The 25,965-nt window shown below is 37.3% G+C and overlaps 1 protein-coding gene across 8 annotated transcripts in view; it reads left to right on the top strand.

Annotated features, from left to right (window-relative positions):
• Window positions 1-25,740, top strand: part of TINAG (tubulointerstitial nephritis antigen) — a 51,208-nt gene extending 25,468 nt beyond the window's left edge. The window contains exons 7-12 of one of the 8 annotated variants that reach the window (XR_012834410.1): window positions 3,018-3,198; window positions 3,657-3,762; window positions 8,771-8,876; window positions 23,544-23,576; window positions 24,389-24,436; window positions 25,520-25,595. Coding sequence is in view for 2 of the 8 variants with exons in the window: in XM_075747356.1 (XP_075603471.1) it covers window positions 3,018-3,198; window positions 3,657-3,762; window positions 8,771-8,876; window positions 24,391-24,436; window positions 25,520-25,630 (550 nt within the window). In the remaining 6 variants the exon portion in view is untranslated. Of the gene's footprint in view, window positions 1-3,017; window positions 3,199-3,656; window positions 3,763-8,770; window positions 8,877-23,543; window positions 23,577-24,388; window positions 24,437-25,519 lie in introns of those variants that run through there. The other 7 variants (XR_012834411.1, XR_012834412.1, XR_012834414.1 and 4 more) reach the window with 7 other exon arrangements.
• The last annotated feature ends 225 nt before the right edge of the window (window positions 25,741-25,965 follow it).

The raw sequence follows: 25,965 nt of genomic DNA on the forward strand, positions 1-25,965 counted from the left end.
ATTTCTTTTGGAATTCTGTCACCAGTGGTGACTAAAATGATTATATATAGAGACATAGATACATTTTTAAAAAATTATGTATGTATACATATATATATATATAAAAAAGTTTTCCTTCTACCCAGCAATAGAAACAAAGCATAATAAATTCTAAAATGAGTAATAGCAACCCATGTATATTTGGCCTAAATACTTACCATTCCCCATTGGAAATCCAGAATACCTTCAAACACTCAGAAGGGATTAAAAGGGGTTGCCAGTGAGTAGATCGAAGGCCTAACCAATACCAGCCTAGCAACCTAACAACTTGAGATGGACACTCCCTTTTCATGTAGGCAGAATCATCACTTTTTGCAGCTCCTGGGTGTGTTGGTCTACTTTGGGTAGAAAGAATTTGTTAAACAAAATGACATTCTCCTCAGGGTCAATTTTTCTACCACCAAAGGCTAACAGGAAAATGCCATGTCTTATCCAAAGTGGCTGAAGCATATACGTGCTCATCTTGTAAAAATCCTGACAACTAAATATACACATGCAAACATAATTATCCTCCATATTACATAGAAATACGGTTTTCAGTTCTTCCGATTCAGAAAGTTCAGTGTAATTGGCAAACTACTTAAATACATATCCTTTTTATAGGACTGCTTATTTTAAAATATTCTGCTTCAGTGAACTATTTAATTATGCTCTTTAAAAGAACCTCTATGATAGGCCTCCATGGCATTATCACAGAAATATGTATAGTGTTTTGGAAACATCTCGCAGTATGATGCAGAAAACTAGAAGGTCCCATTATCTCCTTAAAAGGATGAAATAATAAGTGGAACATTCAGAGTTCCTTTATTTGAGTATTTCACATTGTAAATGCATTTTAAATATATGCTTTGTTTTCTTCACTTTATTGAAGCAAAAAGGGTGTTCGGTTAGTTAAACAGTCAAAGCTGAACAGTTCAGGATAAGCTACTTGAAAGAAACAAACTTACTGTATGAAGCAGCAGATCATTTGATGTATTGCCAAGGTAAAGAATTAAACTCCTTCCTTACCTTTCCTTGAAACTACTTATTTTCATCACCCTTCTCCATTGGATGAAATGAGGGCTCTTAACCTGTGCTTCAAAGCTCCTTTGATTTAGCACTTTGGAGATTTTCAAATCCAAAATTAGCATGTGTTTACGTCTCAGGTGACTTATCGCAGCTCTTCTACAATCACTCCACTGACAACATCAGTGTTAAATGCCTTCAAGTCTTTGAAGCCTGCAACTAGAAAATTGTCAGAGATGAAATTTTATTTGTTATTCAAAGATTTGTCTTTGTTTTACTGAAAACAATAAATACAATTCACATGTTGTTGCACATTTCCCCCCCGATTCTTGTCATACACGGATTTTTATGGTTTTGAAATCTTTCTTAGAATAAAAACTGCACAGTGACTACTGGACTTAATATTTTGAAATTATAATCTGTGTAGAACATAGAATTTAATTTAAAAGTGTTAAAAATTAATCATATTTCCTGTAGATAAAGTATAAAACCTTGACATTGAATGCTTTCATGCAAATTATAATGAGTGGTAGGAAAAAATTAATTGGTCTATGTGTGAGCAAAAATTCTCTTAGCATTCAGAAAATGTTTTGAGGTAGATGTTTTCCTAAGAAATAGTCAGAATTTTTTTAGGAGCTGTAGACACCAGACACATACCCTGTGATGTCATGGCACAATCTGCCATTTTAGTTTCCTTGGGATGCTCATTGCTGTCAGTAACGAGGAACTGCCTCAGCATCCTGTTGCTGGGAAGCTGGCACTCTGAGTTCAGCCTCAGACAGATACTCTGTCTCTGAGTTTAACCCCGTCAAGAGCAATGTGATGGGAAAATGAAGACAGCAGATAAAGCAATTACCCATAATCATGTCAACTTTGTAAGCATAAAAGCCTGAATATTACCGCAAAATAGCAAAATTATAAAATTGCAGTAAGTCCCACCTCTCTGATCCTTACCCAATTTCACCTTTTCTGTCATGCACTTCATCAGTGCTTCGGCTTGGGCAAAGTCTCTCCTGCCAGCATCACTCCAGAGGATTCATTTTTTTCCCCTTGTGAATCAAGATGGATGAACCCAGTCACCAGCCTCTGTCCAAATGCTTTTCCTAGTACTGCTTTACATTTGGATTGTTCATTAACTTACCAAAAGCTCAGTGCTTAACATCTTCCAAAGCTGTGTACTCACTTGTACTTATCTCCTAGGTATTTCAAGTAGTAGGGGTTCAGTTCTCTTTTACAGAGGTATATTCCCCCCAGAACTTTGTTGTTAATATCAATTAAGCTATTGGTATTAATCACTGAGGTTTATACCTCTTTTGGGAAGAGTGACCATATTTACTCATATGCCAACAAGAGACCAATTATTTTTATCCAAATCTTTAAAAGATGAATATAAAAATTTTTTTATTTCGGCAAATATTCACAAAAATGTGAGAAAATGTTCTCTTTATTTTATCAGAAAAATAGATCAGAGACTTTTTTGCTAAAAGAAATAAAAAGGCCTGTAGCTTTTCACCAGCGTTCCTGTAGAAAATGTAAATAAAAGTAGAAAATGGTTCATTTCCCTTAAAAATTTTCTGCTGAAAATATGCCCATTTCACAACTACTGTTGCTAAATAGATCCTGTTTAAAATATTGGTAATTTATTGATCTTATTCAGTGTGAACTTTTGTGCATCATTAATGAGATGAATGTACTGGGTGACAAGTGCTGAAACACATTTTCCAGCAGTCCAGAGGACTACTGCATCTGAAACTTAATCACCAACATCATGCATATGAGTTGAAGCAAACGCCTTCCAGCTGAAGACATGAGACATCCACACTTTGGAAGAACGAGGGACTCTGTGAATTTACTTGAAATATGACAGTTGTAAAATAGTTAAAAACTTGAAATAAAACTGCAAAAATATTTAAGGAAGCTTCTTATCAGCTTGCTTTTTTTTTTTTTTTTTTTTTTTTTTCAAATCTGAACAGGGTTGTATCCTATGCTTGTTATCCATCATTTTGGAATGATCACCTGGGGCCATCAGATGAAAATCACTGTTATGTGTCAAGTGAATATGGAAAAAACTATACAAATGGGCCATGTCCCAATGCTTTAGAAGAATCCAATCGGTTATACAGGTGTGCTTCTCACTACAGAGTCTCCTCAAACGTAAGTTCATGCTGTTCACCCATTGTCTCACCCATTTTTCTCCTTTGGGGCTTGAAAATTATCTGGCATAGGGAAATATGTTCACTTTACTTGAAGACCAGAGCTATGAATTTCCCTTTTGTTTTCAGAAGAATTTAATTTATTTATAGTTTCTCAGTTTTACATCATCTCTTTAAAGGTGCTGCTTTGTGGTCCTACAGAAATTAGAGATAGAAAAGAAAGTATGTGGTCGTAACTGTGCTTCTTAAACATGTTTCTGATGGCTTTGTTCTGTTGGTAAACCAAATATTCTCTAGCAAAAATACAGGTACAATGATACATTTATAACATATGTATATGTTGTGTGTGTGTATATATATGTGTACATATATATATGTTGTGTGTGTGTATATATATGTATACATATATATATGTGCACATAATGATAAATTAGTATGAGCTTTAATTTTATTTAACAGAATGTATTGTCTATCTTCCCTTGCCCTCTGTGCTGCTGCTCCCACCTCCTCTCAGGAAACCGATATAATGAAAGAAATCATGGACAGAGGACCAGTGCAAGGTATGGTAAGTTTGGAATATGATATTCTTATTATTGAAATAATTAAAGTGTGCAATGTCCTTGTATCAAAATATTAGAAAACACAAATTGCATTCCACAGTGAATAAAACAGACATATGCACTGTAGGCCATCCAGGGATGTTTGGTGGGCAAGTAGCGTGCCTAAAGGCAGCTATGCTGCATCAGAGTCCATAATGAGTAAAATGACCTTGAGCTAGATTTGTTGGAAATTTGCACAAAATCTGTGTGCTGGAAATGTGCTTTTTTTTCCTACGACGGTTCTGTGCTCATTGATGAAATAGCAATTTGGGGCTGTGCAGGAGGAGTTAGATGTTAGCAAAGCTCTGCTCTCTAGGGCTGGGATGGATTCCCACACTGGCCGAGGCCAGCCCGCCGAGCCTGCTCGCCTCTGAAGGCAACGCTGCAGTCTATGGGCCCTCCAGCAAATCACTCAGTGCTGGAATACTCCCAGAATTTCCCCCTTCATAGCCCAAAGGCTCTTGGTGGTTGTGGAGGGCTATCAGTTTTGAATTTTTCTGCTGAACCTTAAGTAAAGATCCCAGAGCTCTTGAAGAAATAAAGAGACTTCAGCAGGGAATAAGGGACTGCAAAAGAGTTGTTTAGCCTGCACAGTCTCCGGCTGCAGTCATGGATGCTGCTGGCAGCACCTGAAAATGCAGGTTCCTGCTCACATCCCAGGCCAGTGCAAATGGAGAGGCTGAGGGATGTGGGGTTTGGGGCGGTGGGGAAAGGTCGTAGTGCAGGATGTCCACCCCTCTTAGATGGAGGGCCAATGCAAAACCAAAGCATTTTACTTCAGGGGACTTCGGCGTTTCTACTGTCCTCAATTATATAATGAATTATCATAACCTCCAATTTATTACTGAAATGGTCTTGATTATTAGATTTAATTAATTTCTGCGCGTCATGGAGTTCAAATGACTTAAAGCTCTTTATGTGGGCACTTGCAATTAATCTGAAGCTCAGACTTAACAAGATCAGTACTATCAGTCTTCTCTGTTCTGCTCAAGTTTGTTTGCTCAAGGAAAATATTGTTTCCCATGCTGCATTTGATCTAGAAGTTAATATAGTATTTTCTGCTGGTTTTAAGAAAATGAAAAAATTAGAATCATCAAGATAAAATTTCAGACTGCTCTCTAATATTACATTCATAGTTGATGTATACACAGTTTGCTGGATTAATCTGTTAGTTCTAAATCTTCCACAGAAAATAATCTATATTCAACCATTTGTTAGGTTTTAACAAATTTAACTCAATAATTCAAATGATTTTTTGAAATGTCAATGCTTTTTCAGAGAAAGTGTCTGTTTCAGGTTAAGGTAATGTTATATGTGGAAAATCAAAATCTGAAGAAGAGTGTATAACCGAGAGTGTATATCACTGAGTGAACTCATTTTCCATTTTTTCTTTTTACTATAATGAGATTTTTAAATGAGACACAGTTATGACCCAATAATTTGTCACTACCCATACTACAAATGCAATCAGAGTATAATTCTAATTTTAAAACCACATCATACCTTTTCTTCTTTTTTCCCAAAAACATCCTGCAAATGATCTTCAGCTACTGAAAGAGATTTTTCCATTATTCATTCACTTGTCATTCCTCAGGAACTTACAGAGTGCTTAAGGCTAATCTTATCTACTGTAGTAAGTAATATTTAATAGCTGGAAAACATTCAAGATCTTTTAGACATCATGATGCAGAAAGTCATCCTGTCTGATGATGAATGTACTTGGGGTTTTGTGCATATTCAAAGATAAGAAAAATATATATTTTTTAACAATTGTGAAACAATAGGAGTAGGGATGTAATTGAAAACTTTCCATTATACAGCTTTCAAGTTTGAATGACAATTTCTCTGACCTATGTAATTGTTTTATATGGTACAGGAACTGAGCAATTAACATTTTCAGATGCAAATGATGAAACACTAGTTTTTAAAAAAATTAATTTTCAAATAAACATAGTGAAGTTTCATTAATGCTTTAAAAACATTCAAATGGACAATCTAATATTGCTCATTCATCTTTTTCATAATGGACTTTGGAAATAGTCTGATAGTTATAGTGCTGATGAGGAAAATAATCCTTTCTGTCACATTAGTCAGTCTCAACCAAAGAAAAACTAACACATTGTTGGCAATACATCAAAGTTTTGACCCTATAAAACTTATAATTTCAGCTATCGTGATCTTGGAACAAAAGGAGTGTTTAGTTTGCTGACACAAGAAAAAGATCTGGAGAAAGCACTAGGCTACATCAATGTGCAGTGCTGCACTTAATTCCTTTTGTAGAAACTACTTTTAGATTTTTTCTATGTTTGTATGTCTGAGAGATTCAAATTATTATTTAAGGATTTTATGCTGAGGAATCAATCCATAGTGGAATGAATCTTATAATCTGTGGCATTTATATGCATAGATCTGACAACTCAGCATGACTGAGGAGGCTCATGCATGAGCTAGAGGCAACCTTATGAAAATTGCTACCTGTTCCGATTCATTAATAATTGATCAATTCATTTTGGAAAATGCAAAGTCTCTTCTATGTGGGAGGGAACACAGTTGGCTGATGGAGTGTGACCATCTCATCCTGTCCAAGTCATGGTCCGTATCAGGAGAAAGTCACTGAATAAATAAAAAGTATCTCAGGACTTGATTATCTCTCTGTCCACTCTACACTTCATGTACCCAGCACACTTAACTCCAGATACTGTACCATTATTTAGCTCCTGATTGCTCTGTGTGTGTAAATATATATTTTTACGTATATACAAAAATATATACAAACACACACACACCATGTAGATATAATATGCAATCATGAATAAAATTCTCTTATGTAGACTAAAGATATTCTGTAAACACACTTCAAAATTTTCTATTTCATTTCAGTGGAAATAATTTAGGTATGGTGTTTCTTCAGAGAGCCAAGAACGTGTGTTTGATGTAGAGTTGCTGATAAAGAATAAATTGTTTTCTGAAATTGAACATACAGACCTTGATTTCTAAGAGCAATGTGATTTAGAAATGAGACTACCTTCTCCTGTCTCAGCTTGATGATACATAAGATCCTGTAACCTCAAACCTCCTGTGGGAGAAGTGAATTTTGCAGTTCTTGCACTCATCCCTTATTCTTTGCCTCCCTTTGGCCAAGGCATCAAAACAAGATCCAGGGAAGCTTCTACAGTAATTTTTTGAATGACTCATCCCCTTCACTTCTCTGCTGACACCCTCACCTGGACTAAGGCCAGTGGGAGTCTTCTTCTCCTTCCCTGTTCCCTTGTGCCACTTTAAAGTTCTCCCTCCACAGGCTCCTCTGCAGCTCAGAAACCTCGACAGCTGGTATTTTACATAGCGGTACAGGGACATCCACAGGAGTTAAGCTCCTAGCTCCATACACTGGTGAGCCTGGGAGCAGAGGGAACAGGGAAACCTTTGCAGAGAGCTCTAACAGAGTCCTGAGCTTGCAACTATAAACCAAGAATAAAGTTTGTGCTATTTTCCACTTGGTCTGTTGCTGTCAATATGTGTGAGCTCTGGTTCTGCAGGCAGCTCGGCAGAAGCTGTAACATTATTCATTAAAAACATTTAAATTTTTTTCTGATTTAAGTGATATAGCTCTCCCCCAGACTTGCCACCCAGGTAGCATCATGGCTGCTTATTCCCCATGTGTTGCTATCTGCATATATTTTTTATGTGAGCAACCTTGTTAGCAGATTATATTTTTAGCCAAGATTCCTGGGCAAATGGAACCATTTGACCATGTTTTGAACTGTTCTTTTTCATCCCCTAAAATTTGTGAATGTTTTCTGTTTTCAGCCAAGTATGATAGAAGCCAAGAGGTTGTAAATATAGTTAATTTTCTTCATGTTTATGAAAATATTCAGGTAGGAAAAAGATATTTGAAAGTGTGCCAGACGGAAAAAACTGCAGCATGAACTCATCTTACTGGATACTGCAGATTTATACCAGGCACATATGTTATAAATGTTCCAACCACATAAAAATGGTCCATGAAACTTGTACTTTATGGGACTCACAAAGTGCAAGACTTTGGGAAACTGGATTTCACTAATTCTCATATTCCAAGCTGTGTGGCAGTGTAAGACTGTTAAAATCATAAGCTAAAAGTAAGTTGGAGTTAAACTTGTATTTAATGTTTCTGATTCACTGGTAATGTAGACTTGGAAAATAGTTTCATTTCCCTGGATCTGGTAGACCACAATATAGCAAAGCAAATGGTACTTAAGATGGCAGAAAAAATGTGGAAAAGAAACCCAAAACATTTTTCTTAAACAACAATTAAATGATATTCCTAGGGAACAATTAATAGATATAAAATGCAAATTGTAATCTTAATTTTCTTGCACAGTTCATCAGCTCTTTGGCCATACAATTTATGGACACAAAGCTTTTTTTCTCTCCCACTTTCAGCTGAAAGTCAGGATGAACATATATACAGAAAATCTAGTTTTTCATAAGGAGATTGCTGTGTACTTAATGAACTCAATCTGAGTTAAAGAAAAAAGCATACATATCACCACCCTATTTCACAGGATACATATATTGTCTGTTAAACCCTTTTCTTCAATATGCTGATGCTTGTCAGAACTGAGGATTTTATACAAGAACCTCGAGGAGATTTGCTTTATTGAATTAGATTTCACTGGCGTTGAGAAAACTTATGGAAGCCTACATGAGGCAATATTTCTTCTTACTGTACTGGAAGAAGTCCGTGACAAGGAGTTTCCATGACAGGGAAACTGAATTAACTTGACAAGAGACCTTTGAGAGATCTCTGCTGGAATATTGCCCTGGGTTCACTCACGGCAGGGAACTTCTGAGCAATTAGTGAATTTACTGTAATTACAAAGTACACTTATGCAGTCCAACACACAACAAAAATCTCACTGGTAAAATGCAAGGAGCAAAGCAAAACAGAAGCAATATTTGCTGACTGCTGATTTTTCCTATTGTTTTTTTTAGCTATAATGAAAGTGTATGAAGATTTTTTCCTTTACAAAGAGGGAATCTATAGACACTCCCAGAAAGAAGGATCTAAATGGAAAACTCATTCAGTCAAACTCCTTGGGTGAGTAAAACATATACTTTTACTCTTTTCTTCTGCCAGTCATCAATGTGGCAAAATGTTAATGCCCAGCTTGGAACCCAAAGGTTTCACTGTCAGAGGTGGAGCTCTGTTAGCTCCCAACATGACATTGTTGTTGGTTCATTTTCATGTGTCTGAGAGCATTGGAAAGCAGTAAAGACCCGTGGTCTTTTAATCCGCACTAACATTTGCTCTAAGACTTCAAATATACTGGTTTATAGAATAAAATGTTTTGGTGAGTATTCACAAATATTCCATGTACACATCAAGGACATGATTTCATCCAAACGTGCCACCAAGCAGAATGTAAAAGGAAAGATAAAAATTGCCAGTGGCCTCCTAAGTAACAAGCACAGCTTACCGGCACAGCAGTCTGGGCTCTCTACATCCCAAACAGAAATCAGCAGCTGCTGGAATGCTGCTGATTTTATTTGGGATGCACATCCAGGACTGAAACTGCTGCAGAAAAATGTTTATAATACACTTGTGGATTTCCCCTCAATTGTGGACCAGTGCCACTGTATTAATATGGCAAGTATCTAACAATGCATACACTTGAATTACAGAACACACCATGGGACTTTATTTTTTTGACATGGAGGCAATATGCCTGGATGAATTTATTAAATCACTGAGTAGTTACACAGGGAAATGACTGGAGAGTCTCAAACAAATATTTTATAGGTGATCTAGAATATCAAATAAATAATGATTCAGGTCTGTGCTAGGAAGATTACTGAGAGGATCTTCGACATGTAGTTCAGAAAATAAAGTTGCAAAATAAAGTGCATTTTGTGTTTGTGATCTTAGTGAAGATATCCTTATAAAGGACATGGAAATGCCTATGGCTGTGGAAACTGCTGGCTATGAATTACAAGAGTGTGCCTGATAGTGGCACAGCAGCAAAGAGAAAGAGCAGACTTATGCAAGATCATCCTTGACCCTATAGTGTTGCAAAAAACATTGACTCAGACTACACTACGTCACAACAGAATGTTGTGAAGCAATGAAAGAGAGAAACTGGAATTTAACGTGGAAAAATGAAGGACTGAATTAGGAAAATATGTTTATGAAGGACAGCCGGTATGTATTGGTTTATGTGTATGTATATAAGGTATATCTGAAAGGCCGTGAGAAACCAATAAAATTAGACAATAAAATTTGCAACGCAATTTGAATACCTCAGTTCAGGGATGAGCTGCTGTGAGGCTGTCAGTGCAGGTGTTGGGAGGACTATGAAGTGTCCTTGGGGCAAGTGTAGGGTGATGACAGCTATTACCTCAGACGTGGTGCCCCAAATATACATTGAATAACCTACTGAGGGGAGTGATCAAGCCAGAATGGCATAGGGGGACAAAGTGATGGCTGAGGAGGGAAAAAGGAGGAGGTACATTAATGTGCAGAAGTGGATGCTGATGTGGTGACAAATGGCAGCCGACAGGCTGTGCGAGGAAAGGACAGCAGCCCTTAGGAAAGGATCCACTTGGGAGCACAAACCTGAGCACCTTGACCGAGACCGGCAGCTCCCTGCAGAGGATTGTATTGAATGGTCAGTGCAAAACATTGAGTAGGAGGAAAGCCAGGTGGTCTGATATACCGAAGAAGGACATGAAAAGTGAAGGAAAAAGAAGAAAACTGAATGTGATGATATTTAAGAAACCTCAGACTGGTTCGGAGTTGAATATGCATTTACTTACTAACTTTCATTGAACATTGCTGAAGTATCCAATGGATCCAACAATATAAAGAATTACCCATTCTTTCATTGTCTAATGCATAAGTGTTCTGACCTCTGAGATTATGCCATATAAAAATATTTGCTGAGGTGTTTAACTGTAAAAACTGAATTCAAGTTTGACAAGTTGGAGGCTGTTTGAGTCCAAGGCTAGGTGTACTTGAGTTTCTAGCAATAATAAATCCAGTCATAAAATGTGATTCTACACCATGAAATCTAAACCACTCTTTTGTACAGATTTTAATGTCTAGAGGATTAAGCTATCACTTTTTCATATCATTCATCAGTTTGGATTAATTTGAATGTAAAATGTGTGGTCCGAGTATAAGTTCTTTGCCACTCGTATAGAGCTTGGGAGGGGTTTTTTGAGCAAAGGAGAATGCAAAGTCCTTGACCTAAATAAAAAACACATGAGAATCTCATTAAAGTTGGACTTCAAATAATAAAAAAAAGATGATTATTTGCATTCTGCTTAGCTGAGGTGGTTCCTGGAGAGAGAAAAAGGAGCAGAGACACATGCTGACACATAGTGTAAGAAATGCAGTTTTGTGTGGGTTTATGTTTATTGTAGTCTGATTTTATATTTACAACCCCTTCTGTAAAAGAGATCCAATAATTGTAAAAGGCATCTGTAATAATGAATGACCATATTGAATTGATATTTGTAACCTCTCAGAAACATTTTTGATAATCCCTTAAACTGCCCATGGATTTTATGACATATAAGGTGATGGAATAATAAAATGGAAATAAATTTTGGTGAAGCTTGCAAGAGCTATTTGTACAAAACCAGAAATGAACATATAAACTGCCTAATGGATCATTGGATCATAGGGATTGTAAATGCCTTGACTGGCTTCTCTTGTTCTGCAACTTGAAATTGCTAGTTGTTTTCTATCATTTGAAGACTTCTTATTTATAAAATCAGCTCTGATGGGACTATAAGTTTATCTCCAGTGAGGTACTGTGTGACCTCAGGTGCAAGGAGAGAACAGGAAAAGACAGAACAGCATGGAAGCAGGAAAGGAAAATGTGGCACAGCCAGGTGGAAGGCATTGCAGGTAGCAGACCACTCGGGTTTGATCACAGTCTCTATGGACAGTGAAATAAGGCTTTCAGCAATCTGTTGGCTGACCCCACTGACATTTAGAGAGAGTAGGATCTCTCAAGCAGTTTCTATGTCTGTATTCCAGAGACAGGGAGGTAAGCAGAAAAAGGGAGTAACAGAGATTGGAATTCAGGACAACTAAGTTTAGATGTGTGAAAATTGGATTCCTCTGTCTCTGTTCCCTTATCTTCCATGGTTATTCATCTGCTCTGTCCTAGGTATCTGTCTTAAGGTGAGTTGAATTGCTTTGTTGGATCATTTCTCTTTGATGACTGTAAAAGAACCTGTGGGGTAACATCAGACTTTTACATAGCTAACATTAAAATGTCTAGGTTAGACTAGAGGAATCTCACTTGTAATGGCATCATAAAATAGCTTAAAAACAAAATGACCATCTGACTGGTACATAATATTTATAGTAAGTATCTTCAGAATGTCTTGCATATATATGTTTGTGTATACATATACAGACACATGTGTGGATCTATGTGTATATACACATACAGTTACAACTCTTAATGACACAAAAATGAAAACAAGCCAAGGAGGCACAATGAAACTGCAAATTGTAAGCAGGACTAAGACAGACAAATTAGTCAGATTTGGTAATTTTCACTTTTTCAGCTGCACTCTGTTATTTTAGAGAAGACTAATGACTGAAAAATGACATGGGAAACTGCCATCTTTATCTCAAGATCTCTTAATAATAAAAATAGACTGAATTCACATCAAAGATGAATTTGGTAGCAGATCTATCTCTCAGATCATAGAATCATAGAATCATAGAATCATAGAACCATAGAATGGTTTGGGTTGGAAGGGACCTTAAAGATCATCTAGTTCCAATCCCCCTGCCATAGGCACGGACACACTCCACTAGACCAGGTTGCCCAAAGCCCCATCCAACCTGGCCTTGAGCACTTCCAGGGATGGGGCATCCACAGCTTCTCTGGGCAACCTGTTCCATTGCCTCACCACCCTCACAGTGAAGAATTTCTTCCTAATATCTAATCTAAATCTATCCTTCATCCTGAATTACCCCAACTCTCTCAGCCTATCTTCACAGGAGAAGTGCTCCAGCCCTCTGATCATCCTCGTGGCCCTTCTCTGGACTTACTCCAACAGGTCCATGTCCTTCTTATGTTGGGGGCCCCAGAACTGAACACAATACTCCAGATGGGGTCTCACAAGAGTGCAGTAGAGGGCGAGAATTGCCTCCCTCGACCTGCTGGTGACGCTTCTTTTGACACAGCCCAGGATACAGTTGGCTTTCTGGGCATTCCTTCCCTTGTGTGCTAACTGCATCACACAGCTTGGTGGTGTCAGCAAACTTGCCGAGGGTGCACTCAATCATACTGTCTGTGTCACCCACAAAGATGTCAAACAGCGCCTGTCCTAATGCCAGTCCCTGAGGAATGTCACTCATCACTGGTGTCCACTTGGACATTGAGCCATTGACCGCAACTCTTTGAGTGCGACCATCCAGCCAATTCCTTATCCACCGTGTGGTCCATCCATCAAATCCATGCCTCTCCAATTTAGAGACAAGGATGTTGTGTGGGACAGTGTCAAATGCTTTGCACAAGTCCAGGTAGATGACATCAGTTGCTCTTCCCTTATACACCAACGCTGGCACCCCAGCCAGCTCCTCCCAGTTTATATGCTGAACATGATGTCATATGGTATGGAATATTCTTTTGGCCAATTTGGGTCAGCTGTCCTGGCTGTGTCCCCTCCCAGCTTCTTCTGCAGCACCAGCCTCCGCACTGGCAGGGCAGTATGAGAATCTGAACAGTCCTTGACTTGGTGTAAACACTGCCCAGCAACAACCAAAATATCACTGTGTTATCAACATTATTCTCATTCTAAATCCAGAACACAGCACTATACCAGCTACTAGGATGAAAACTAACTCTGTCCCAGCCAAAACCAGGACAACTCAAAAAGCTGTATCTGCTGATCCCCTGACACTGAAAAATTCAGAAAGGCCCCAAAAGCTGAAGTCTTTGGCTATAATCAAATCCATGGACTGTCACCCTAAGGCTTGGAGGGGACAAGAATAATTTTATCAAAAACCTTAGATACTATTTCATGAAAAAGATAGGGTTTCAGTTGTTTGGAAGGTGCTCAGAATGACAACTTTCATAAGAGGACTTTGAGAGATGTACAGTAACTGGAAACACATTTCCCCTCTATTTTTATCCATGATTCACTGGAAGCTTTAAATTCAATAGTGCAGCAGATGGCACTGAATGGCATTGAAACACCTGTGCCCTGAAAAAACATTGGTTGAATGTTTCTTAACACAAAAAGCCATACTAATGGAGATAAAATTGACACGTGAGGCAAAAACTTGTGTTGTAGTGTTGAGAGGACAGCCAGACAGAGCAACAGCACTCTAAGATTTAATACACAATTAAATGACTCACCTGTGCAAAGTCCAAAGGCTTAAAAAAGATACCAGTGACTAGTGTTAGCGACATCTCAGGTTTTGGCTTTGAAGACACTGGTTTTCTCTTCATTTTCCTCTTCATTAGTCCTCACTCAAGCTTAGACTCAGGATAACAACAAAAAACCAGCAACTTAAATGACCAAAAGTCATGACCCAAATTATTTTCTTCCTGACTGAAGTGGTCTTGGGTTGAGATCCCTTTTTCTTTCAGGAAAAAACTTTATTATTGTCAGAAAATCAACATTAGATATTGTAGTTAAAAATTAAACGTCAACACCCCAAAATATTCTGCATCAAAGAGAAATACATTAGAAGATCATGAGGAAAAGATACACAGTGTTTGATGATTCATGCAGTTAAATTCATGAGACTCTCTCTCATATAATTCATTACAGTAGATTTGTGGGAATGATTTAACTATTGACTCACTGATAATTTGACTCATCTCTCATGCTGAAAAGTCCAGGCAAAACCATAGTTTTAAGTTCCAGCAACCATTTTCTAAGTTTTATCTCATGGAGAGCACTAGTCAGTGACCCCAATCTTCTTCTTATGAATAAAAGATTAAGAACTAAACTTTTGTCTAATTGAGCAGATGAAAATCCTACTCTTTAAAAGGTACTAGGATTTTGTGTTACAGCACTAAGAATAGGACATAACCTGTAATAGTTATAAGTTTTTTGTCTGGTAGCATTATCACAGATACATGACCAAGTCCAGGGAAGAAAGTGAGATGAAAAGTTTTAGACCACATGTGTTTCTGTCCCACTCTCTTTTTGTCAGGAGAAGGAGGTACTGTGAGCCTTTTTCAAAAGCAGAACTGTGGTATTAAAATAAACCAGGCGAAGATGAGAGGGACGGAGTAATCTTTGTATCCTGTTGCTGTGTATATATAGTCTATGGGAAGACTTTTTTGCCCAAGAGATTTCATTGTTTGGCCAGTGTGGTGACAGCAAATTTGCAACACCTACATAGAAAACGTGTTAGAGAGACAAATGTGTCCAGTTTGTTAGCACTGATTATCGTCAGCACTTAGATGGGATGAATTATCTTCAGGAGGTACTTCTCTCTCTTGATAGTAGAGAGTGGGTCTCTTCCTAATCCAAATGTCTCAGTTTCCTAAAGTTGAATTGGATGAATTTGGACTTCACCAAGTCTTGTTAGATCACCAGCACTTTTTGTCAAAGATGGAAAGGGTCAGAAATAGCTCATTAAATATGTAACTGTGGAAATCCCATGGTTTATGTGCCCTGGCAGCCAAAAGAACAAACTGCATCCTGAGGTGCATCAAACACAGCACAATCAGCTGGTTGAGAGAGGTGATTATCCTGCTGTATTCAGCATAGGTGTGGCCTCACCTTGAGCACTGTGTGCAGTTCTGGGCCTCACAATTTCAGAAGGATGTGAAGGTCCCTGAATGCATCCAGAGGAGGGCAACAAAGCTGGTGAAAGGGCTGGAAGGCATGTCCTATGAGGAGTGGCTGAGGACTTTGGGTTTGTCTAGTTTGGAGAGAAGGAGGCTGAGGGGCGACCTCATTGACCTCTACAGCTTCCTGAGGAGCAGAAGTGGAGAGGGAGGTGCTGAGCTCTTCTCCCTGGGATCCAGTGATAGGATGCGTGGGAATGGTTCAAAGCTGCCCCAGGGGAGGTTTAGTCCGGACATGAGGAACCATTTCTTTACTGAGAGGGTGCTCAGACATTGGAACAGGCTCCCTAGAGAGCTGGTCGATGCCCCAAACCTGTCAGTGTTTAAGAAGCATTTGGACCATGCCCTTAACAACACGCTTTAACTTTTCGTCAGCCCTAAATTGGTCAGGTAGTTGGACTAGATGATCATGTAGGTACCTTCCAACTGAAATATTCTATTCTAAGTTTATGCTGTGTTTGTATTGAAGGTTATGTAAGGTGTTCTAGTTGTCTTATTTGACCTGAAGATCCTTGTGAATGCAGAAGTTAATAGAAATGAAAAGATTTGAAAAAACAAGAAAATTAGGAAAAAACTGACAAAGCAGAATATAAATAAAGACCATAACCTTAAAACCACACTAAATAAGTTTCCTTTAGACATCCTCTATGTATGCTGTTTTTTAGAAAAATTTGTTGCTTCAGTCTGTGAAGATAGGATGTGACACAACCCTATCTTCAATGCACCCCCACTCTACAAAGACAGGGAGGAACCATTGCAAACAAATAAACAAACAAACCAGAGATAAATCTTAGCTTTATTACTGTAAATCACTGGACTTTTGCCAGTGATGTCAGCGAATCCAACATTCAACCTACAAACTGTACGACTTGGAAATTGCAACCATGAGTTGAAGTGGTTGAAAAAAAAATTGCAGGAGTGATTTAAAACTGTATTTTGCTATTTGTGTAGTTTTGATTGGTAGGTGAGGATTGTCAGTATGTGAGGAGTCTGTTATAAATTGCTGAATGGCAGAAGTTAGAAAGATGATGCAGAACGCTCATTCCTAGAGCACTGGTGTTTAGTAAACTGTTTTACTCCTTGGTTAACGCAAAGCACTGACTTCTACTAACATCAACAGATCTGCACAATTAATAGCTTGACATCTGAGACTTGTCATTCCTCTTTGGTCTTAAGGCCTTATTTCTTTTTAGTTGACATTCTTCAGTCTTAAGGAGTCAGTTTGTATAATATTATTTAGCACACTCTTCAGATGTCTTTGCTGAATTTGCTACTAGCAGCATTTTACCTACAAAGCTGAATGTAAGCACACTAGAATCTAGTCTCTGTTCTCCTACAAAATAGCTCAGTTTTGAAGTCACTGCTGATAACTCTTTTTCTTGTGTTAGTTTGTATTTCTAGCTTTTTTACTGTTTTATTCAATGATATTGAAGTATCAACTCTATGGTTTTTTTCTGAAAATTTTCTTTATACTTCTCTTGTGAAGTCTATTTCTGTATCACCTGTCGTGATACAATTTCTTGAAAAAGAAACTAGGAATTGTTCAAACAAACCCAATTTACATTTTATGTGAAGAATACTGAAACAGTCTCCATATTCTAGTTTTTTAACTGTCAGGCAGTCTTGTGCATGCAGGGTCTTCTCCTACAGAGTTCATATCAAGGGAAAGTTATTAAAAGAACAGCTAAGGTGCCTCTTCTATATAAAACTGGACACAAAATTATGAAAATCCTTCTATGGAAGCACACATCCTTTTATCTGAAAAAGCACCAGAATTCTCTCTACAGAGTCAGTTGGAGCTGGTTTCCCATGAGTAAATGGAAATACCTTGCTCGCTTTTTCTCTTGAAGGGGATTGAATGCAGTTTGGTGAAATTACTTCCTTTTATTCAAGGTTATTTTTGATTGAAGATCATGATGGTTTCTTTTGGAAAAGCTAAGTGGTGTATTTCTTACAGAATATTTTTGTCTGACAGGATAAAACTCCCTTTTTTTAAGTAATTTTCAGTAATTGATAGACCTTCTCCATAATGATTCCTTAAAATATCTTCTTTTTTGACCTAATAAAAATAGAAATTTTGGACGGGGTAAGGTTGAAAGCTTTTCCTAAAAATACCAAAGGTGGGAACATTAGTGGTCTAAAGCTTTGTAAAAATAACCCTAATAGATTCCTTGTCTCTGTGAGTAATGAGGTCCAGCATCTGTTTGCTTTTGAAATGTCATTCATTTGGAGTAAATATCAAGCTGGAATAATCACAAAAGCAAGATACAAAAAAATCCTATTAGATTATTTTGGTCATCTTCCAGAAAATGTAATATTGTTCTCCAATGGGTGGTGTTCGAGAATGTGTCAACTCACTTTTAAGTCTCTGTCATTTACACTTGGGAACTATTTCCACTGGGAGTTAAGTTACTTCATTGTTGGGATTTTTTTTCTTGATGTTTTCTTTCCTGGACTTCTTTCCCCCTATTCTATCTATAGACTAATATATGACATTTAATTTTCTCTTTCTGCTTGGCATTTGAGCCCTACACACATCTAGGTTGTTAGTGTCTCTACATTTTGACTTATTCTTTTCTCAATTTGTCACACAAATACCTGTTACTGTTGCTCTTTTTGCTCCTAGCAGTGACTTACCAGATTTAATGTAGTACTCCAGTCACACACTGTATAATTCTTCATTCAAAACATGCATGATCTTGCCTACTTTTAATCCCAGCTTCTTATGTTTTCTTTCTAATGTTGTTAACATACCTAAAGAAGAACATACCTAAAGCAGACTCTATGTCCAATTTCCTGCTCACTATCACATCTACTAGCTTCCAAGGTCTTGGCTTCCTTGAAGACACTGGAGATCTCTGATTACCTTCAACAAGGTCAGGATATCAATAGTTAGGAATACGTAGTTTGGACAGGTCTATTTTAGGAAAAAATGGCAATGACTACATTGGCTATATGAAACAGGAGCAAGAACTGTCAGAGAAAGAAAAAGAGCTGCAGGAGGAGATACAATATTGACTGTCATAAAGAAATTATATCACCTAACAGCTCTGAAAGTGTCGTAGTTTTTTTATGAAGTAGTGACAATCATTTATTAATTCCCATTGATTTTCACTTGTACTCAAAATATTGATACCCCTCAGATTCTTGAATAGATTCCCATTTCTTTTCTTTGAAGATTACTTTCTGAAAACAGATACTGGCAACAGGATTTGCTCTTCTACTAAATCATTTTCACTTACAATGCCCAGCACAAGGGGGTTCTCTTCCATGTTTAAAACTCCAAGACACAGCTGTTTTACAGGAAATACTAACTAAAGTGTCATTTTCCCTTCCAATCTGTTGGTCCCTAAACCAGCTCTTGCTCCAAGCCACGAGGGAACATAAAATGCATCCCAGATTAGTTTAACAATGTTTTTAGCACAATATATTCCTGGTTTAATTTTGTTCAACCAAACTGTAGCATCCATGATTTTGTGCTATATTGTGAAAAACTGATATATATCAAAACTGTAATTTCCATGTTGTTTATTATGAAAATTTTACCCTCTTCTCTAAATTCTTTGATTTTTATCCCTGATGGTTTAAGATGGATAGAATCCAGTCCTTTCGTCTGTAATGTCTTAATTCTCTGCATCATTTATTCTGAAACTGTTACAGTTTTGTAGTTCTGGAAGCTGATACCTTCTATTGTCTGCTAATTCCCATTCTAACACTTTATTCACTGTGTATTTCCTGATAAGTTCCAGTCTTTTCCTTTGCTCATCTCACACTTCAGTAGCAAATTAATTATGTCAGGATTCAATCTGCGATTCAGGCAGGTGTGATGTGCTAGGTATCCAGATTCTCATCAAAGAGATGGTGATCTAGTCAACAAAGTCAGTGGAGACTAGAGGGCGACTCAGCTGCAACTGCTTGTGGATCCATTAATTGCCCCCACACAAATATTTGGTGGTACCAGAAGTAGGAAGAGCTTCTCTTCTGGTTGTGTCTCCAAAAGGATGTGGATGTCTCATGGGTCCTCTGTCTGCCAGAAGCATGTGGATGTCTCAGGCACCCTAAGGCATCTCAAATAGCGCTACACACCTACATTTAGGCAAGTGAATGGATCCCAATATACTCTGTTTACTACTGTGAGACACATACATTTAGATATCTTAATCTTGAATTAAATCCCAGAGTTTTGCTGTCAGGAAAAAGACAAATTCTAATTCCAGTTCTGACCTTAACGTTTACATTAAAGGATAATAATGCCAATGTACTGCTTAAATCTCAGAAGACACCAGTAAAACGGTAGTACACTTTATTAACTACGTTTTTGAAAATATTGTAAAGGAACTATTTTGTATTCTATTTTTTTCCACAGTCTACCCAAAGCAAAAAATTACATTGATTAATAATATGTTTGTGCTGCTGGCACCTTTCATAATCTGTACAGACCTTTCATTTTTCTGGGACAGAAGTGGGTCATATGGGTTTCACTTTTAAATCTTGATGGCTTATTTAGCTCCTTCAGGATTATACTTCTAATAACTCCATTATTTTTTTTTAATTTTGGTTTTGAAGATTTTGTGGGACCAATCAACGCTTTCTCTGAGCTGCCACTCTCCAGGAAAATGATATGGAATGCCATCATTTTCCACAGTTGCTATCAATAATATACCAGGTTACTTTTTACTCTCATAGTGTCTTCCATGAGGGCACCTTTTTAATTTATTAATGAATAAACTTTTGCAACTAATGTTTATTTTAAAATGTGAAATAAATAAAGAAGTCAAATCTTGATGATTACCCAGATTCAGGAAAAGATCCTTGTACAGAGTGCTGTCTACGTAGAGAAACATACAGCTTCTGAATTCCGTCAAAACAAGACTGTTTTCTTAATTGTTGAAATAAGATGCCATCCAGTTTCCATTCAGCCTAGTGGATGGCTAAGAGCTTTAGAAGGTTAACATTTCCTCTGAATTTATTTTCAGATTACTAAATATTATCTGATCATTTTAACAATTTCCTCTCAGTCAGTCTTTGTTCATGTTTCAAGGAGTAGTACTTACAGCAGCAAGTAGAAGAGCAGTTAAAATTCAAGCTGAACTGAATATTATTCACTTACATATTTCTTTATAAGTCTGAAAATTCACCCTTAGATGCCTGGCTTGGCAACAGAAAGGATATTTAGAGATTTATTTTCTCTGAGGAATCCAAACTTAAATTAAGCTTAAAGCAGAAGCCGTGCTTGGATGCCATAACGTTTGCCAGGTGCAACTAAGGGATACAATGCAGAATGAATTTACTCCATCAGTAAGGCTGAACTCATGAAAAATACTGAAGTATAACTTTATAGGCAGAAAAAGGGAAGAAGAAAAATTGCAAAGATCCAATGCAACACTTATGCTGAGAAATCTATTTTAGAAAATTGAGAAATCTATTTTAGAAAATATGCCCTCCTTTCCTAAAGATACTACTGCAGAAACACTTTCCATTTAGGATTTTTTTAAAGAATTGCTTCCTCTTTAGAAGGTATATTACTATGAATAAGCCAAGAAATCCCCAGAAATGCTCTTGATGGAGCTGGCATTCATTCCCAGAGGCAAAATGTCAAATCAAACTGGCATGTGCCTACAAATACTGCATCATTGAACAATATATATAGAGCATGGTTCACAAAACAACAGCTGTTTCCATTACAGCTGAGTGCTTTTTCAGACTGAGAGAAGTGCTTTAGCCTGGGAGAAATGAGAATTGGTGAATCTCAGCCAGTCTTTGGAACAAGCCTGAACAAGCCATGCCAAGTTTTAGGAAAGCCTCGGTAAACAGGGGTAGGACCTCTTGCCACAGTTGCTGCCAGTGAAGGTCAGCATCTATGGAGATGACACTCCATTCCACCTTTCCTGCTAATTTCTGCTCCTGATTCATGCACTAACCCCAAGATTGGTTTTGATCAGTAAACAGTAAATCAACCTTGTTATCTGTTCTTTACACTGCAGCTGTAAAAAAAAATAATTGGCAAAATCACTTGCTCCATCATGATTTATTAGTATACTTAGTTACTTAACTGTTACACAAAATCTATACATAGAATAAAAAATTTAATAATTCATAGAACTGTAGACTAACTGAGGCTGGAAGTTGTTTGGTCCAACTCTCTGCACCCCAAATTGGCAAGGCCATCTTAGATCAAGTTGCTCAGATCATTGAATACTTCAGATTAGAAGGGATCTCTGAAGGTCATCTACTTAGTCCCCTAGCTTGAAGCAGAGCCATCTTCATAGTTAAGGTTCATTGGGGTTCTCAGGCTGAGTTTTGGATATCTCTGAGGACAGATATTCCACAACCTCTCACTTCAGTAGTGCCTAACCACTTTTATTGTAAAATACTTTTTTTTCCTTATGTCCAATTGCAAGTTCATTTGCTGAAAATGGTGACTGTCATCTTCTGAGCACTGGCTGTGCATGTATCATGCTCTGTCTTCTCTATACCCTTCCCCCCTTTGTAAAGCAGAAGACAACAAATAGATCTCCCCTGAGCTGCCTCTCCCGAGGGCTGAACAAAGCCAGCTCCCTCGGCCTCTCCATGTACACCATGTGCTCCAGATCCCAAACATCTCAGTGGACTCCTGCTGGTCTTGTTCTAACCTGTTAAGGTCTTTCCTGTGCGGGGAAGCCCAAAACTGGGCACTGTGCTCTGGACGCAGAATAGCAGGTTCTGAATAAAGGGGATTAGTCACTTTTCTTGACCTGCTGGATGCATTCTTATATACTTTAATTTAATTTAGAGTATTTGGATGAATGCCCATGGGCATGGATTACTAAGTAGCTCTTCTTTCTGACCTGTAAGACAGAATGCATATGTCAAGTACCTCTGTGTCTTACTGTGATGGAAAAAAAACCTAGGAAATTAAATTCATGGATATTTTACAGTCAAGGATAAAAAAATGACCCTTTTCCATTTCTGTTTCTAGGTTTTCTTCCATTTAGAAGCATTTCTGAGAATCAGTAAATTCCTATCATTGTACGAAACTAGAAGTTGACTTTTTTGTTTAGAAAATAACAAATGTTAGAAAAATATTTAATTGCAGAAATGTGAGTCTGCAGGAACTAGTCATCATCCTGCTCAAACAAGTGGGGGAGATAATGTGTAGTACTGAAGGCAGGAATACATGAATATAAATTCAAGGCCCTTTGACTCTGTCTTTAAGATTGATGTAAATATTGGACTTTCACACTGCAGTTGATGTAATGGTAAATAAATAAATAGTAAAATGGTCACAAGGAAAGAAGTAAATCTGAATCAGATATGAAATCAGATAGCTTTTTTTTTTTTTTTTAGAATTTATGGTCATGACAGGCTGTATCTGAAATATATTTGACAAAGGAATGGCAAAGATTATTAATGATCCCTGAACTTTTACGTGGTAATTCAAAGAAAAAGCATAATGAGGCCTTTTTAAAAAACTACAATTACATTCAATGGTCATTATGACCAACATTGGTTTTATTATTCCTTGCATTTAATGAAAAGTAGCTATAATTTGTTCTTTCAACTGTAATCCAGACTTCACCTCTCTGCTAGTCACCAACTTTCTTGCTTTTTTTCCCTTTGGTTGGAAGTGCAGGTATTCCACATACATTAAGGCTCACTGTTAACCAAGGAGAGCTGATTTCACTGTGGCTGTTCAAATTGTTTTATAAAGATGAAACAAAATTCCTAATTTCCCCATTCACAGTGTGGAATTTCTCATATTTTTGCTGCTTGCTTTTCAAAGTGAATGGAGCACTGCAAATACAGCTCAAACTCATGGTGTTGGTGGGATATAGACTGATAAACACCCTGTCAATGGCACTCTGTACATTCTAGGATTAACTTTATACTGTGGTAAAACCTGTAAAATCCACATCTTTGGTTTTTTGTTTATTTGTGTCCTCTTGTAGGCACCTGAGCGTCATGACCTGTGAATAGTAACGAGACAAGCATTCATTGTATAAATGCAAAACAAGACAGAGTTCTTTAAGCAATCAGTAGACATACCATATATACCTAGCTACCTAAGGTATGCAGTGCAGCTTTTGCTCATTGAACTACATCCAGATGATGGCCTTAGAACTTCTTCTGCCCAGTGAGGCTTAACAACTCAGAGCACTGTGCAGTTCATCTACAACTACACAATTATGAAAGTCTTATCACCTGGCAGGTGGGGACAATCTTTTGTGTGGTTTCATGGAAATTGCCACAACATTTAGCATGTCCTCAAAGATGTCAAAGAAACATCAAGTAAGTTTACAAGTCATCCTCCCCAGTAAAACAGATTAGGTTGTCAGCAGTTTAATTTGAACTGAGAAAAGCTGGGAACATTTTCGGTCCTAACTCACCAGCTATTTTTGTAAAGGTGTTGGATGAGATCTTTAATGAAAGTGTTCCTAGGGGTCTTCAGCTGAATTGAAGAAATGTGTTCACATTAATTTCGATACTCCTACACAGTTCAGTTCAGTTCAGCTGGTAAGCTCTCCAGAGGAGAGATTTTGTCAATGGAAACAGGTTTTTGCAATGACAAACTAAAACTACGCTTGCATTAAGTTTTTGTAGTCCCTAATGGCAATGTGGCTGGTGGCTAGCAGGATACTTATCTTCATTTTTATCATCAGCAGAGTTTGTTATTTAAACATGAAGATGTCTTCTGATACTGGTATTAGGACAACTAAGACAAGCTTTTCTTTTCTAGTTGCTACAACATGTGATCATGTGCATCAAAGGTCTCACTAGTACCATCTCTTGTAACAGGTGGGGAGCATTAGCTGACAAAAATGGACAAAAACAGAAGTTCTGGGTAAGTGAATCCTAAGCACTGTTTTGAGGCAGAAGAAAAAAATCTCTACAACACAGATTATCTAAAACCAACTTCCTTCCTTTTGTTCACTCTCTCTGCATCTATTTTTTTCCTTCACCTTTAAGTCTCTTGCATAGTTCTATTCCCTTTCTGGCAACTTTTATCATACTTACCCTTGAACTATAGCATCATCTCCCTCAATTTCAAAGCTTATTTCATCCAATCTCCCACCTATACCTGTGTTTTTTCCTACACTGTCTTTTCTGTCTTAAATCTTATTCAAATTCTCAAATGTCATTCACATTTCCCATGATGACTCAGTTCTTTTTGATGCCTGCAAATGAGACTTGATAAAAGTAATCAATATTATTTGTTAAAACATTTGGAAAAGACAAGCTATCTATTTAAACAGCATCGGCAAATGCTATCCAGCTATCAGAAAAAAAAATTAAAAATTAAACATTGGCTTTCAGCCATTTAAAGTAAGTCAGATTTTATCACTTTGATTATGATTAACAGCTCATCTCATTATTCCTGTGTTCAGCAGAAGGTAATTTGAAGTTTACATAGCTGATGGCAGGGCTTATGGTAGGTAGTTTCACTGACATCTAGGGCAGAACTTCTACTGGCTTTATTAGAGACTAAATTGCTCAATATGTCAATAGATACCTGAATGAAACCTAATTTATTAAATGTCAGCTTTTTTTGTATCTTGGGTCTCTTTTTAACAGATTAGTTGTAATTGGAATTTTTACCATTATTGTTTCAATGACCACTTTCTCTAGCCAATAGTTGAAATATGTAAATATTTCTGCTTCGATTTATCAAACTGCTTTGTGGAAACAGTATTCTACTTTTATTAACCCTGGTTTTGGAACTGAAATTTTGATCAAAACAAAAAGGAACAAATGATTAGCAATCAGAAAAAGATGTATTCTGATTCTCAGTGCATCAAATCTGAAAAACTCTGTTTCTTAAAAAGGAAACTATCACGAAAGTTTAATTTGGCATTTTACACCTTGCACTTTTAAATAATACTTTAAAATTTACATTTATTTTTTTTCCCTCTTTGTTTTTCTTTAGATTGCTGCAAACTCCTGGGGAAAATCTTGGGGAGAAAATGGTTATTTTAGGATTCTACGTGGAAAAAATGAATGTGATATCGAGAAGCTGATTTTAGCTACTTTGGGATAGCCACAGTCTTCTACTCTAATTGTACTGTACCGTAATCTGCTTTATGTATCTATTCTTTCCATCGTTGCATGCTGAGTCTTTCTAGAGAAATAAAAATGTCTGCTCTGTAAGTTACCTTTCTTTCTAATATAGCTTATTAGGGCTTCCTCAGTCGAACACATTGCAGCCATCGCAACACTCCCAAATCTCACCTGGTACAAACACTCCTTTATACTAATAGGAAGTTCTATCCAGGACTACTGAAAACCCCAGTGTCTCATAGAGCAGGAAGTTCCCTCTTCTGTTATTTACAACTCACCCCTGTTTTGTTATATTACTAATGGCTGATTCAGCAG

The sequence above is a fragment of the Balearica regulorum genome, chromosome 3 (assembly GCF_011004875.1).
Source record: "Balearica regulorum gibbericeps isolate bBalReg1 chromosome 3, bBalReg1.pri, whole genome shotgun sequence".
In the NCBI taxonomy this organism is placed as follows: Eukaryota; Metazoa; Chordata; class Aves; order Gruiformes; family Gruidae; genus Balearica; species Balearica regulorum.